This window comes from Pseudophryne corroboree, chromosome 2, assembly GCF_028390025.1.
Source record: "Pseudophryne corroboree isolate aPseCor3 chromosome 2, aPseCor3.hap2, whole genome shotgun sequence".
Lineage (NCBI taxonomy): Eukaryota > Metazoa > Chordata > Amphibia > Anura > Myobatrachidae > Pseudophryne > Pseudophryne corroboree.
In genome coordinates this window covers 629,544,122-629,558,711 of record NC_086445.1, presented here as the reverse complement: position 1 = coordinate 629,558,711, position 14,590 = coordinate 629,544,122, and the positions used below count along the sequence as shown (strand labels likewise).

Here is a 14,590-nt window from a genome sequence, read left to right as displayed (position 1 = left end):
CAGCGTCATGCTGAGGACTTGGCAGAAAACGGGAGAGGGCTTCTGTTCCTGGGAACTGGCAGTTTGCTGCAGCCTTTTTCCTCTCCCTCTGCCACGGGGCAGAAATGAGGAGCCTTTTGCCCGCTTGCCCTTATGGGGCCCAAAGGACTGCGCCTGATAATACGGCGTCTTCTTATGTTGAGAGGCTACCTGGGGTAAAAATGTGGATTTTCCAGCCGTTGCCGTGGCCACCAGGTCTGTTAGACCTACCCCAAATAACTCCTCCCTTTTATAAGGCAATACTTCCATATGCCTTTTGGAATCAGCATCACCTGACCACTGTCTTGTCCATAACCCTCTTCTGGCAGAAATGGACAGCGCACTTACTCTTGATGCCAGTCGGCAAATATCCCTCTGTGCATCACGCATATATAGAAATGCATCTTTTAAATGCTCTATAGTCCGTAATATACTGTCCCTATCTAGGGTATCAATATTGTCAGTCAGGGAATCCGACCAAGCCACCCCAGCACTGCACATCCAGGCTGAGGCGATTGCTGGTCGCAGTATCACACCCGTGTGAGTGTATATACATTTTAGGATATTTTACGGCTTTCTGTCAGCAGGTTCCTGAAGGGCGGCCGTATCCGGGGACGGTAGTGCCACCTGTTTATACAAGCGTGTGAGCGCTTTATTCACCCTAGGGGGTGTTTCCCAACGTGCCCTATCCTCTGGCGGGAAGGGGTATGATGCTAATAACTTTTTAGGAATTAACAGTTTTTATCGGGGGAAACCCACGCATCATCACACACTTCATTTAATTCCTCAGATGCAGGAAAAACTACAGGCAGTTTTTTCTCACCCAACATAATACCCTTTTTAGTGGTACTGGTATTATCAGAAATGTGTAAAAACATTTTCCATAGCCTCAATCATGTAACGTGTGGCCCTACTGGAAGTCACATTCGTCTCTTAATCGTCGACACTGGAGTCAGTATCCGTGTCGGCGTCTGTATCTGCCATCTGCGGTAACGGGCGTTTTAGAGCCCCTGATGGCTTTTGAGACACCTGGACAGGCACAGGCTGAGTCGCCGGCTGTCTCATGTCATCAATCTTTTGTAAAGAGCTGACTCACATAATTCCTTCCATAAGCTCATCCACTCAGATGTCGACTCCCTAGGGGGTGACATCTGTTACAGGCAATTGCTCCGCCTCCACCTCATTTTCCTCCTCATACATGTCGACACAACGTACCGACACACAGCACACACACAGGGAATGCTCTGATAGAGGACAGGACCCCACTAGCCCTTTGGGGAGACAGAGGGAGAGTATGCCAGCACACACCAGAGCGCTATATATAATATACATACATACATACATACATACATACATACATACATACATACATACAGGGATAACCTTATATAAGTGTTTTTCCCCTTATAGCTGCTGTATTGTTATACTGCGCCTAATTAGTGCCCCCCTCTCTTTTTTAACCCCTTTCTGTAGTGTAGTAACTGCAGGGGAGAGCCAGGGAGCTTCCCTCCAACGGAGCTGTGAGAGAAAATGGCGCCAGTGTGCTGAGGAGATAGGCTCCGCCCCCTTCTCGGCGGCCTTTTCTCCCGTTTTTCTGTGGAATCTGGCAGGGGTTAAAATTCATCCATATAGCCCTGGGGGCTATATGTGATGTATTTTCGCCAGCCAAGGTGTTTTTATTGATGCTCAGGGCGCCCCCCCCTAGCGCCCTGCACCCTCAGTGACCGAAGTGTGAAGTGTGCTGAGGAGCAATGGCGCACAGCTGCAGTGCTGTGCGCTACCTTGGTGAAGACAGGATGTCTTCTGCCGCCGATTTTCCGGACCTCTTCTTGCTTCTGGCTCTGTAAGGGGGCCGGCGGTGGGCGCTGGGACCGGACTCCGAGGCTGGGCCTGTGTTCGGTCCCTCTGGAGCTAATGGTGTCCAGTAGCCTAAGAAGCCCAATCCACTCTGCACGCAGGTGAGTTCGCTTCTTCTCCCCTTAGTCCCTCGATGCAGTGAGCCTGTTGCCAGCAGGTCTCACTGAAAATAAAAAACCTAAAACTAAACTTTCACTAAGAAGCTCAGGAGAGCCCCTAGTGTGCACCCTTCTCGGCCGGGCACAAAAATCGAACTGAGGCTTGGAGGAGGGTCATAGGGGGGAGGAGCCAGTGCACACCAGGTAGTCCTAAAGCTTTACTTTTGTGCCCAGTCTCCTGCGGAGCCGCTATTCCCCATGGTCCTTACGGAGTTCCCAGCATTCACTAGGACGTCAGAGAAATAGATGTTACTTCAGTGCTGATTGGTTGATGGGGCAACTTCTCCACTGGCTCACTTCTCCGCTCTTATCACTGCTTAGTAAATGTCCCCCTTAGTCCCATCCGCCCCATTGTTAATCTGGCCTTGGATAGATTACCATCACAATGGTAAAAATAAGATTTTACTTACCGATAAATCTATTTCTCGTAGTCCGTAGTGGATGCTGGGACTCCGTCAGGACCATGGGGATTAGCGGCTCCGCAGGAGACAGGGCACAAAAATAAAAGCTTTAGGACTAGGTGGTGTGCACTGGCTCCTCCCCCTATGACCCTCCTCCAAGCCTCAGTTAGGATACTGTGCCCGGACGAGCGTACACAATAAGGAAGGATTTTGAATCCCGGGTAAGACTCATACCAGCCACACCAATCACACCGTACAACTTGTGATCTGAACCCAGTTAACAGTATGACAAACGTAGGAGCCTCTGAACAGACGGCTCACAACAATAACAACCCGATTTTTTTGTAACAATAACTATGTACAAGTATTGCAGACAATCCGCACTTTGGATGGGCGCCCAGCATCCACTACGGACTACGAGAAATAGATTTATCGGTAAGTAAAATCTTATTTTCTGACGTCCTAGTGGATGCTGGGACTCCGTCAGGACCATGGGGATTATACCAAAGCTCCCAAACGGGCGGGAGAGTGCGGATGACTCTGCAGCACCGAATGAGAGAACTCCAGGTCCTCTTTAGCCAGGGTATCAAATTTGTAGAATTTTACAAACGTGTTCTCCCCCGACCACGTAGCTGCTCGGCAGAGTTGTAATGCCGAGACCCCTCGGGCAGCCGCCCAAGATGAGCCCACCTTCCTTGTGGAATGGGCCTTGATAGATTTAGGCTGTGGCAGGCCTGCCACAGAATGTGCAAGTTGAATTGTGCTACAAATCCAACGAGCAATCGTCTGCTTAGAAGCAGGAGCACCCAGCTTGTTGGGTGCATACAGTATAAACAGCGAGTCAGATTTTCTGACTCCAGCCGTCCTTGAAATATATATTTTCAATGCCCTGACAACGTCCAGCAACTTGGAAACCTCCAAATCGCTAGTAGCCGCAAGCACCACAATAGGCTGGTTCAGGTGAAACGCTGAAACCACCTTAGGCAGAAACTGAGGACGCGTCCGCAGTTCTGCCCTGTCCGAATGGAAAATCAGATATGGGCTTTTATACGATAAAGCCGCCAATTCTGACACTCTCCTGGCTGAAGCCAGGGCCAGTAGCATTGTTACTTTCCATGTAAGATATTACAAATCCACCGATTTGAGTGGCTCAAACCAATGGGATTTGAGAAAATCCAAAACTACATTAAGATCCCACGGAGCCACTGGGGGCACAACCGGGGGCTGTATATGTAGTACTCCTTTTACAAAAGTCTGGACTTCAGGAACTGAAGCCAATTCTTTCTGGAAGAAAATCGACAGGGCCGAAATTTGAACCTTAATGGACCCTAATTTGAGGCCCATAGACAATCCTGTTTGCAGGAAATGTAGGAATCGACCCAGTTGAAATTCCTCCGTCGGGGCCTTCCTGGCCTCACACCACGCAACATATTTTCTCCAAATGCGGTGATAATGTTGTGCAGTCACCTCCTTCCTGGCTTTTACCAGGGTAGGGATGACCTCTTCCGGAATGCCTTTTTCCCTTAGAATTCGGCGTTCAACCGCCATGCCGTCAAACGCAGCCGCGGTAAGTCTTGGAATAGACACGGTCCCTGCTGAAGCAGGTCCCGTCTTAGAGGTAGAGGCCACGGATCTTCCGTGAGCATCTCCTGAAGTTCCGGGTACCAAGTTCTTCTTGGCCAATCCGGAGCCACGAGTATCGTTCTTACTCCCCTTTGCCGTATAATTCTCAGTACTTTTGGTATGAGAGGCAGAGGAGGAAACACATACACTGACTGGAACACCCACGGTGTTACCAGAGCGTCCACAGCTATTGCCTGAGGGTCTCTTGACCTGGCGCAATACCTGTCCAGTTTTTTGTTGAGGCGGGACGCCATCATATCCACCTTTGGTTTTTCCCAACGGTTCACAATCATGTGGAAGACTTCTGGATGAAGTCCCCACTCTCCCGGGTGTAGATCGTGTCTGCTGAGGAAGTCCGCTTCCCAGTTGTCCACTCCCGGAATGAACACTGCTGACAGTGCTATCACATGATCTTCCGCCCAGCGAAGAATCCTTGCAGCTTCTGCCATTGCCCTCCTGCTTCTTGTGCCGCCCTGTCTGTTTACGTGGGCGACTGCCGTGATGTTGTCCGACTGGATCAACACCGGCTGACCCTGAAGCAGGGGTTTTGCCAGGCTTAGAGCATTGTAAATCGCTCTTAGCGCCAGTATATTTGTGAAGAGACATCTCCAGGCTTGACCACACTCCCTGGAAGTTTCTTCCCTGTGTGACCGCTCCCCAGCCTCTCAGACTGGCATCCGTGGTCACCAGGACCCAGTCTTGTATGCCGAATCTGCAGCCCTCTAACAGATGAGCACTCTGCAACCACCACAGAAGAGACACCCTTGTCCGTGGAGACAAAGTTATCCGCTGATGCATCTGCAGATGCGATCCGGACCATTTGTCCAGCAGATCCCACTGAAAAGTTTGTGCGTGGAATCTGCCGAATGGAATCGCTTCGTAAGAAGCCACCATTTTTCCAAGGACTCTTGTGCATTGATGCACAGACACTTTTCCTGGTTTTAGGAGGTTCCTGACAAGTTCGGATAACTCCCTGGCTTTCTCCTCCGGAAGAAACACCTTTTTCTGAACCGTGTCCAGAATCATTCCCAGGAACAGCAGACGTGTCGTCGGGGTCAATTGAGATTTTGGAAAATTCAGAATCCACCCGTGCTGTTGCAGCACTACTTGGGTTAGTGCTACTCCGTCCCCCAGCTGTTCTCTGGACCTTGCCCTTATCAGGAGATCGTCCAAGTAAGGGATAATTAATACGCCTTTTCTTCGCAGAAGAATCATCATTTCGGCCATTACCTTGGTAAAGACCCGAGGTGCCGTGGACAATCCAAACGGCAGCGTCTGAAACTGATAATGACAGTTTTGCATCACGAACCTGAGGTACCCTTGATGTGAAGGGCAAATTGGGACATGCAGGTAAGCATCCTTGATGTCCAGGGACAACATAAAGTCCCCTTCTTCCAGATTCGCTATCACTGCTCTGAGTGACTCCATCTTGAACTTGAATTTTTGTATGTACAGGTTCAAAGATTTCAGATTTAGAATAGGTCTTACCGAGCCGTCCGGCTTCGGTACCACAAATAGTGTGGAATAATACCCCTTTCCCTGTTGTAGGAGGGGTACCTTGACTATCACCTGCTGAGAATACAGCTTGTGAATGGCTTCCAATACAGTCGCCCTGTCTGAGGGAGACGTTGGCAGAGCAGACTTTAGGAACCGGCGAGGGGGAGACTTCTCGAATTCCAACCTGTAACCCTGAGATACTACCTGCAGGATCCAGGGGTCCACCTGTGAGTGAGCCCACTGTGCGCTGAAATTCTTGAGTCGACCCCCCACCGCCCCTGAGTCCGCTTGTAAAGCCCCAACGTCATGCTGAGGGCTTTGCAGAAGCCGGGGAGGGCTTCTGCTCCTGGGAGGGAGCTGCTTGGTGCACTCTCTTACCCTTTCCTTTGCCTCGGGGCAGATATGACTGTCCTTTTGCCCGCTTGTTCTTATAGGAACGAAAGGACTGCGGCTGAAAAGACGGTGTCTTTTTCTGTTGGGAGGGGACCTGAGGTAAAAAGGTGGATTTCCCGGCTGTTGCCGTGGCCACCAAATCCGATAGACCGACCCCAAATAATTCCTCCCCTTTATACGGCAATACTTCCATATGCCGTTTGGAATCCGCATCACCTGACCACTGTCGCGTCCATAAACTTCTTCTGGCAGATATGGACATCGCACTTACTCTCGATGCCAGAGTGCAGATATCCCTCTGAGCATCTCGCATATAAAGAAAAGCATCCTTTAATTGCTCTATAGTCAATAAAATACTGTCCCTATCAATATTTTCAGTCAGGGAATCCGACCAAACCACCCCAGCACTGCACATCCATGCAGAGGCGATGGCTGGTCGCAGTATAACACCAGTATGAGTGTATATACTTTTTAGGGTAGTTTCCAGCCTCCTATCAGCTGGATCCTTGAGGGCGGCCGTTTCAGGAGACGGTAACGCCACTTGTTTTGATAAGCGTGTGAGTGCCTTATCCACCCTAGGGGGTGTTTCCCAGCGCGCCCTAACCTCTGGCGGGAAAGGATATAATGCCAATAACTTCTTTGAAATTAGCAGTTTTCTATCGGGGTTAACCCACGCTTCATCACACACTTCATTCAATTCCTCTGATTCAGGAAAAACTACAGGTAGTTTTTTCAGACCCCACATAATACCCCTTTTTGTGGTACTTGCAGTATCAGAGATATGCAAAGCCTCCTTCATTGCCATGATCATATAACGTGTGGCCCTACTGGAAAATACGTTTGTTTCTTCACCGTCGACACTAGATTCGGTGTCCGTGTCTGGGTCTGTGTCGACCGACTGAGGTAAAGGGAGTTTTACAGCCCCTGACGGTGTCTGAGACGCCTGGACAGGTACTAACTGGTTTGCCGGCCGTCTCATGTCGTCAACTGATTTTTGTAACGTGCTGACATTATCACGTAATTCCATAAACAAAGCCATCCATTCCGGTGTCGACTCCCTAGGGGGTGACATCACCATTACCGGCAATTGCTCCGCCTCCACACCAACATCGTCCTCATACATGTCGACACACACGTACCGACACACCGCAGACACAGGGAATGCTCTTATCGAAGACAGGACCCCACTAGCCCTTTGGGGAGACAGAGGGAGAGTTTGCCAGCACACACCCAAGTGCTATAAATATATAGGAACAACCCTACAGAAGTGTTGTTTCCTTTATAGCAGCTTAATATATCAATATCGCCAAAAAAGTGCCCCCCCTCTCTGTTTTTTTTTACCCTGTTTCTGTAGTGCAGTGCAGGGGAGAGTCCTGGGAGCCTTCCTCGCAGCGGAGCTGTGCAGGAAAATGGCGCTGTGTGCTGAGGAGATAGGCCCCGCCCCCTATTTCGGCGGGCTCTTCTCCCGGTGTTTGTGAGACCTGGCAGGGGTTAAATACATCCATATAGCCCCAGGGGCTATATGTGATGTATTTTTAGCCAGAACAAGGTATTCTCATTGCTGCCCAGGGCGCCCCCCCCCCAGCGCCCTGCACCCTCAGTGACCGCTGGTGTGAAGTGTGCTGACAACAATGGCGCACAGCTGCAGTGCTGTGCGCTACCTCATGAAGACTGAAAAGTCTTCTGCCGCCGGTTTCTGGACCTCTTCACTTTTCGGCATCTGCAAGGGGGTCGGCGGCGCGGCTCCGGGACCGGACTCCATGGCTGGGCCTGTGTTCGATCCCTCTGGAGCTAATGGTGTCCAGTAGCCTAAGAAGCCAATCCATCCTGCACGCAGGTGAGTTCACTTCTTCTCCCCTAAGTCCCTCGATGCAGTGAGCCTGTTGCCAGCAGGACTCACTGAAAATAAAAAACCTAATAACTTTTTCTAAGCTTCTAAGCAGCTCTTTAGGAGAGCCACCTAGATTGCACCCTGCTCGGACGGGCACAAAAACCTAACTGAGGCTTGGAGGAGGGTCATAGGGGGAGGAGCCAGTGCACACCACCTAGTCCTAAAGCTTTTATTTTTGTGCCCTGTCTCCTGCGGAGCCGCTAATCCCCATGGTCCTGACGGAGTCCCAGCATCCACTAGGACGTCAGAGAAAATGCAGATAGTGGGCCAGATGTACCAACTACAAAGCCTTCAAAAGCGATAAACTGCACAGTGATAAAGTACCAGTCAACCAGCTCCTAACTCATTTTTTCAAACCCAGCCTGTGACACGAGTTAGAAGCTGATTGGCTGGTACTTTATTACCGTGAAATTCATCACTTAAGGATTAGTACATTTCTCCCAGTATGTAATCTTACACATCAGTATGCTGATCATTTGACTTGCCTGCATCATAAGCAGCCTTTGTGAGGTCACTCAACTTTGATACAAAGGGCACTGAATTGTAGAAAACTCAGAAAGCAATTGTATCTGCTGATATGATCTCACAACATAAGGTATGCCTATATTAACCTACATATTATATGAAACTAATGTTAGATGAAAAGGATACAGAGAGACAGAAATGGTGAAATGCAAGTAAGCGGTAATTTATAAACTCAACAGGCGGATCATGTGACTTGCTATAAAACTTTCAGTCATCAACTGTATCTATCAATGTGTCTACTTACAGTAATATAAGCTTATTGTAAACCTGTTAGGTTGATAGCTAGATATGGCAAAACGCATGCAGGATACGATTCTTCACCTCAGCATGCTGACAAAGTGATTTGCCTAAATCAAAAACAGTCCTAAACAATGTCACTAGAAATGGAAAAGTAAATTCTATGTGGAGAACTTTATCAACTGTATCTGCTGATATGACATTAGGTTTAGATGCCACCCAGAGGGAGGGGGGGGGGGGTTTAAGGGCCGCTGACTGAAGGTTAGGGATTAAACCACAGGAAGGGAGGGTTAAGGGGTAGGGGAACGTGGGTAACATACTTATCTCGCCCCGTCGGGATTTTAAACATCGGTATGCCAGCATCTGTATTGTGACCACTGGCTTCCTGTCAGCTGGCAGCACATATCTGCTATGTAAATGAGAAGCAGAATTGAAAGAAAGTTACTAGATGCTAGACCTTTTAGAGCAGCTCAGTTGCACCAAGCATCTCACACCATATGGCATATTGAGGCTAGGTATATGAGGACACATTTCTATGTCTGCTGACCGTGTAGTATAAGCTTATTTTAATCTAATGTTAGACGGATAATTTATAAATAGATAGCAAGTGTAAAATATAGGCAGGATATGATTTTTTTTGCACCTCTGTATGCTTATCATGTGACTTGCTCACATCAAAGAAACAAGAGACAAACAGGTTGGGGGGGGTTCCCCAGCATACCAAAAAGGTGTATCAGTAACTAGACTTGAACACTATATGCAAGATGCAGCAAGTGGAAAAACACGGCCAAACCTCCGCAAATGCCGTTTCCGGAGGTTTGGACATATATGCGCCAAGCCCCGCAATGCGATAGATTCCAGGGATTGGATGTACAGACGGCGTTGCCTGCTGCACTATAGAAGCCTATGGGTTTCTGTGACACTGCCCCTCCTGACAGGTATCCAACCAGATCCCTCACAGTACCCACCGTGGTGAATGAGTCACTCAACGCACGTGCAGATTGGATGCCGGGTTCTAATAGTAAGTTTAAGTCCAGGGCACAGGATCTAACCAAGCAAGAGCCAGAAAGGTGTTAGTGAGTGTTAAGAATTATTATGGAAGAACCAAAAATGTATTAAAGTGATAAAATTAATTAGTGCTATTGGGTGCCACTCCTGTTTTGTTTTTTAAACACATGACCGTTAGGAGCTGATGGGCTGGAGCACTATTTATCATACGCAATGAGTTTGATCACTCATTGATAAATAAGCCCCTAAGAACTGTATGGTAAAGTCGCATCCCGGCGTCTGTAGCATACTTTGAGTGGCGTTACGCTACATCTTATAGGCCCTACACACTGGCCGATCCGCCGCCCAACGGCAGATATGGCCGACCTGGCGGCGGAGGGGCAGTGATGGGGGGAGTGAAGTTTCTTTACTCCCCCCATCACCCGGCTGCATTGAAGTGCAGGCAAATATGGACGAGATCGTTCATATTGGCCTGCATGTACAGCCGACGGGGGACCAGCGATGAACGAGCGCGGGGCCGCGCATCGTTAATCGCTGGAGCCTCCACACTGCACGATATGAACGTTATCTAGTTCATTAATGAACGAGATCGTTCATATCGTGCTGTAATGTCGGCCAGTGTGTAGGGCCCATTAGATGCCAATAAGATGGAACATGTAAAGAAAACTCCTCTGAGAAGCTCAGTCACCCCTGGCGTATCAAGGCAATGTGCATGATGACCTATCTGTATGCCTACTGGCCACGTAAACTAAATTTATTTTAATCTAAATGTTAGCTACAAGGAAAGATAATAAGAATTTACTCACCGGTAATTCTATTTCACGTAGTCCGTAGTGGATGCTGGGGACTCCGTCAGGACCATGGGGATAGCGGCTCCGCAGGAGACAGGGCACAAAATTTAAAAGTTTGACCACTAGGTGGTGTGTACTGGCTCCTCCCCCTATGACCCTCCTCCAAGCCTCAGTTAGGCTACTGTGCCCGGACGAGCGTACACAATAAGGAAGGATTTTGAATCCCGGGTAAGACTCATACCAGCCACACCAATCACACCGTACAACTTGTGATCTGAACCCAGTTAACAGTATGATAACGTAGGAGCCTATGAAAAGATGGCTCACAACAATAAACAACCTGATTTTTTTGTAACAATAACTATGTACAAGTATTGCAGACAATCCGCACTTGGGATGGGCGCCCAGCATCCACTACGGACTACGAGAAATAGAATTACCGGTGAGTAAATTCTTATTTTCTCTGACGTCCTAGTGGATGCTGGGGACTCCGTCAGGACCATGGGGATTATACCAAAGCTCCCAAACGGGCGGGAGAGTGCGGATGACTCTGCAGCACCGAATGAGAGAACTCCAGGTCCTCCTTAGCCAGGGTATCAAATTTGTAGAATTTTACAAACGTGTTCTCCCCTGACCACGTAGCTGCTCGGCAGAGTTGTAATGCCGAGACCCCTCGGGCAGCCGCCCAAGATGAGCCCACCTTCCTTGTGGAGTGGGCATTGACAGATTTAGGCTGTGGCAGGCCTGCCACAGAATGTGCCAGTTGAATTGTGCTACAAATCCAACGAGCAATCGTCTGCTTAGAAGCAGGAGCACCCAGCTTGTTGGGTGCATACAGTATAAACAGCGAGTCAGATTTTCTGACTCCAGCCGTCCTTGAAATATGTATTTTCAATGCTCTGACAACGTCCAGCAACTTGGAATCCTCCAAATCGCTAGTAGCCGCAGGCACCACAATAGGCTGGTTCAGGTGAAACGCTGATACCACCTTAGGCAGAAAATGAGGACGCGTCCTCAATTCTGCCCTGTCCGAATGGAAAATTAGATATGGGCTTTTATACGATAAAGCCGCCAATTCCGACACTCTCCTGGCTGAAGCCAGGGCCAGTAGCATGGTTACTTTCCATGTAAGATATTTCAAATCTACCGATTTGAGTGGCTCAAACCAATGGGATTTGAGAAAATCCAAAACTACATTGAGATCCCACGGTGCCACTGGGGGCACAACCGGGGACTGTATATGTAGTACTCCTTTTACAAAAGTCTGGACTTCAGGAACTGAAGCCAATTCTTTCTGGAAGAAAATCGACAGGGCCGAAATTTAAACCTTAATGGACCCTAATTTGAGGCCCATAGATAATCCTGTTTGCAGGAAATGTAGGAATCGACCCAGTTGAAATTCCTCTGTCGGGGCCTTCCTGGCCTCACACCATGCAACATATTTTCTCCAAATGCGGTGATAATGTTGTGCAGTCACCTCCTTCCTGGCTTTGACCAGGGTAGGGATGACCTCCTCCGGAATGCCTTTTTCCCTTAGGATCCGGCGTTCAACCGCCATGCCGTCAAACGCAGCCGCGGTAAGTCTTGGAATAGACACGGTCCCTGCTGAAGCAGATCCCTTCTTAGAGGTAGAGGCCACGGATCTTCCGTGAGCATCTCCCGAAGTTCCGGGTACCAAGTCCTTCTTGGCCAGTCCGGAGCCACTAGTATCGTTCTTACTCCCCTTTGCCGTATAATTCTCAGTACCTTGGGTATGAGAGGCAGAGGAGGAAACACATACACTGACTGGTACACCCATGGTGTTACCAGAGCATCCACAGCTATTGCCTGAGGGTCTCTTGACCTGGCGCAATACCTGTCCAGTTTTTTGTTGAGGCGGGACGCCATCATGTCCACCATTGGTCTTTCCCAATGGACTACAATCATGTGGAAGACTTCTGGATGAAGTCCCCACTCTCCCGGGTGAAGATAGTGTCTGCTGAGGAAGTCTGCTTCCCAGTTGTCCACTCCCGGGATGAACACTGCTGACAGTGCTATCACATGATTTTCCGCCCAGCGAAGAATCCTTGCAGCCTCTGCCATTGCCCTCCTGCTTCTTGTGCCGCCCTGTCTGTTTACGTGGGCGACTGCCGTGATGTTGTCCGACTGGATCAACACCGGCTGACCCTGAAGCAGAGGGTTTGCCAGGCTTAGAGCATTGTAGATTGCTCTTAGTTCCAGTATATTTATGTGAAGAGACGTTTCCAGGCTTGACCACACGCCCTGGAAGTTTCTTCCTTGTGTGACCGCTCCCCAGCCTCTCAGGCTGGCATTCGTGGTCACTAGGACCCAGTTCTGTATGCCAAATCTGCGGCCCTCTAACAGATGAGCACTCTGCAACCACCATAGCAGAGAGACCCTTTTTTCCAGGACTCTTGTGCATTGATGCACAGACACTGTCCCTGGTTTTAGGAGGTTCCTGACGAGTTTGGATAACTCCCTGGCTTTCTCCTCCGGAAGAAATACCTTTTTCTGAACAGTGTCCAGAATCATCCCTAGGAACAGCAGACGTGTCGTCGGGATCAGTTGGGATTTTGGAAAATTCAGAATCCACCCGTGCAGTTGGAGCACTACTTGAGTTAGTGCTACTCCGACCTCCAGCTGTTCTCTGGATCTTGCCCTTATCAGGAGATCGTCCAAGTAAGGGATAATTAATACGCCTTCTCTTCGAAGAAGGATCATCATTTCGGCCATTACCTTGGTAAAGACCCTGGGTGCCGTGGACAATCCAAACGGCAGCGTCTGAAACTGATAATGACAGTTTTGTACCACGAACCTGAGGTACCCTTGGTGTGAAGGGCAAATTGGGACATGAAGGTAAGCATCCTTGATGTCCAAGGACACCATAAAATCCCCTTCTTCCAGATTCGCTATCACTGCTCTGAGTGACTCCATCTTGAACTTGAATTTTTGTATGTACAGGTTCAGAGATTTCAGATTTAGAATAGGTCTTACCGAGCCGTCCGGCTTCGGTACCACAAATAGCGTGGAGTAATACCCCTTTCCCTGTTGTAGAAGGGGTACCTTGATTATCACCTGCTGAGAATACAGCTTGTGAATGGCTTCCAATACCGTCACCCTGTCTGAGGGAGACGTTGGCAAAGCAGATTTTAGGAACCGGCGAGGGGGAGACCTCTCGAATTCCAACCTGTAACCCTGAGATAATACCTGCAGGATCCAGGGGTCCACCTGCGAGTGAGCCCACTGTGCGCTGAAATTCTTGAGGCGACCCCCCACCGCCCCCGAGTCCGCTTGTAAGGTCCCAGCGTCATGCTGAGGCCTTTGCAGAAGCCGGGGAGGACTTCTGCTCCTGGGAAGGGGCTGCTTGCTGCAGTCTCTTACCCTTTCCTTTGCCTCGGGGCAAATATGAATGTCCTTTTGCTCGCTTGTTCTTATAGGAACGAAAGGACTGCGGCTGAAAAGACTGCGTCTTTTTCTGCTGGGAGGGGACTTGAGGTAAAAAGGTTGACTTCCCGGCTGTTGCCGTGGCTACCAAATCCGATAGACAGACCCCAAATAATTCCTCCCCTTTATACGGCAATACTTCCATATGCCGTTTGGAATCCGCATCGCCTGACCACTGTCGTGTCCATAGACTTCTTCTGGCAGATATGGACATCGCACTTACTCTTGATGCCAGAGTGCAGATATCCCTCTGTGCATCTCGCATATAAAGGAATGCATCCTTTAATTGCTCTATAGTCAATAAAATACTGTCCCTATCCAAGGTATCAATATTTTCAGTCAGGGAATCCGACCAAGCCACCCCAGCACTGCACATCCAGGCTGAGGCGATTGCTGGTCGCAGTATAACACCAGTATGTGTGTATATACTTTTTAGAGTATTTTCCAGCCTCCTATCAGCTGGATCCTTGAGGGCGGCCGTATCAGGAGACGGTAACGCCACTTGTTTGGATAAACGTGTGAGCGCATTGTCCACCCTAGGGGGTGTTTCCCAGCGCGCCCTAACCTCTGGCGGGAAAGGGTATAACGCCAATAACTTCTTTGAAATTAGCAGTTTTTTATCAGGGGTAACCCACGCTTCATCACACACGTCATTCAATTCCTCTGATTCAGGAAAAACTACAGGTAGTTTTTTCAGACCCCACATAATACCCCTTTTTGTGGTACTTGCAGTATCAGAGATATGCA

At 49.1% G+C, this 14,590-nt stretch overlaps 1 protein-coding gene across 4 annotated transcripts in view; it reads right to left on the bottom strand.

Annotated features, from left to right (window-relative positions):
- Positions 1 to 14,590, bottom strand: part of HMGA1 (high mobility group AT-hook 1) — a 184,994-nt gene that overhangs the window by 159,490 nt on the left and 10,914 nt on the right. Inside the window, exon 1 of one of the 4 annotated variants that reach the window (XM_063954864.1) lies at positions 8,921 to 8,964. The exons of the other annotated variants lie outside the window; for them this stretch is intronic. Within the exon in view, the coding sequence (XP_063810934.1) occupies positions 8,921 to 8,949 (29 nt within the window). The 5' untranslated portion in view covers positions 8,950 to 8,964. Of the gene's footprint in view, positions 1 to 8,920; positions 8,965 to 14,590 lie in introns of those variants that run through there. 4 annotated transcript variants of the gene reach the window in all.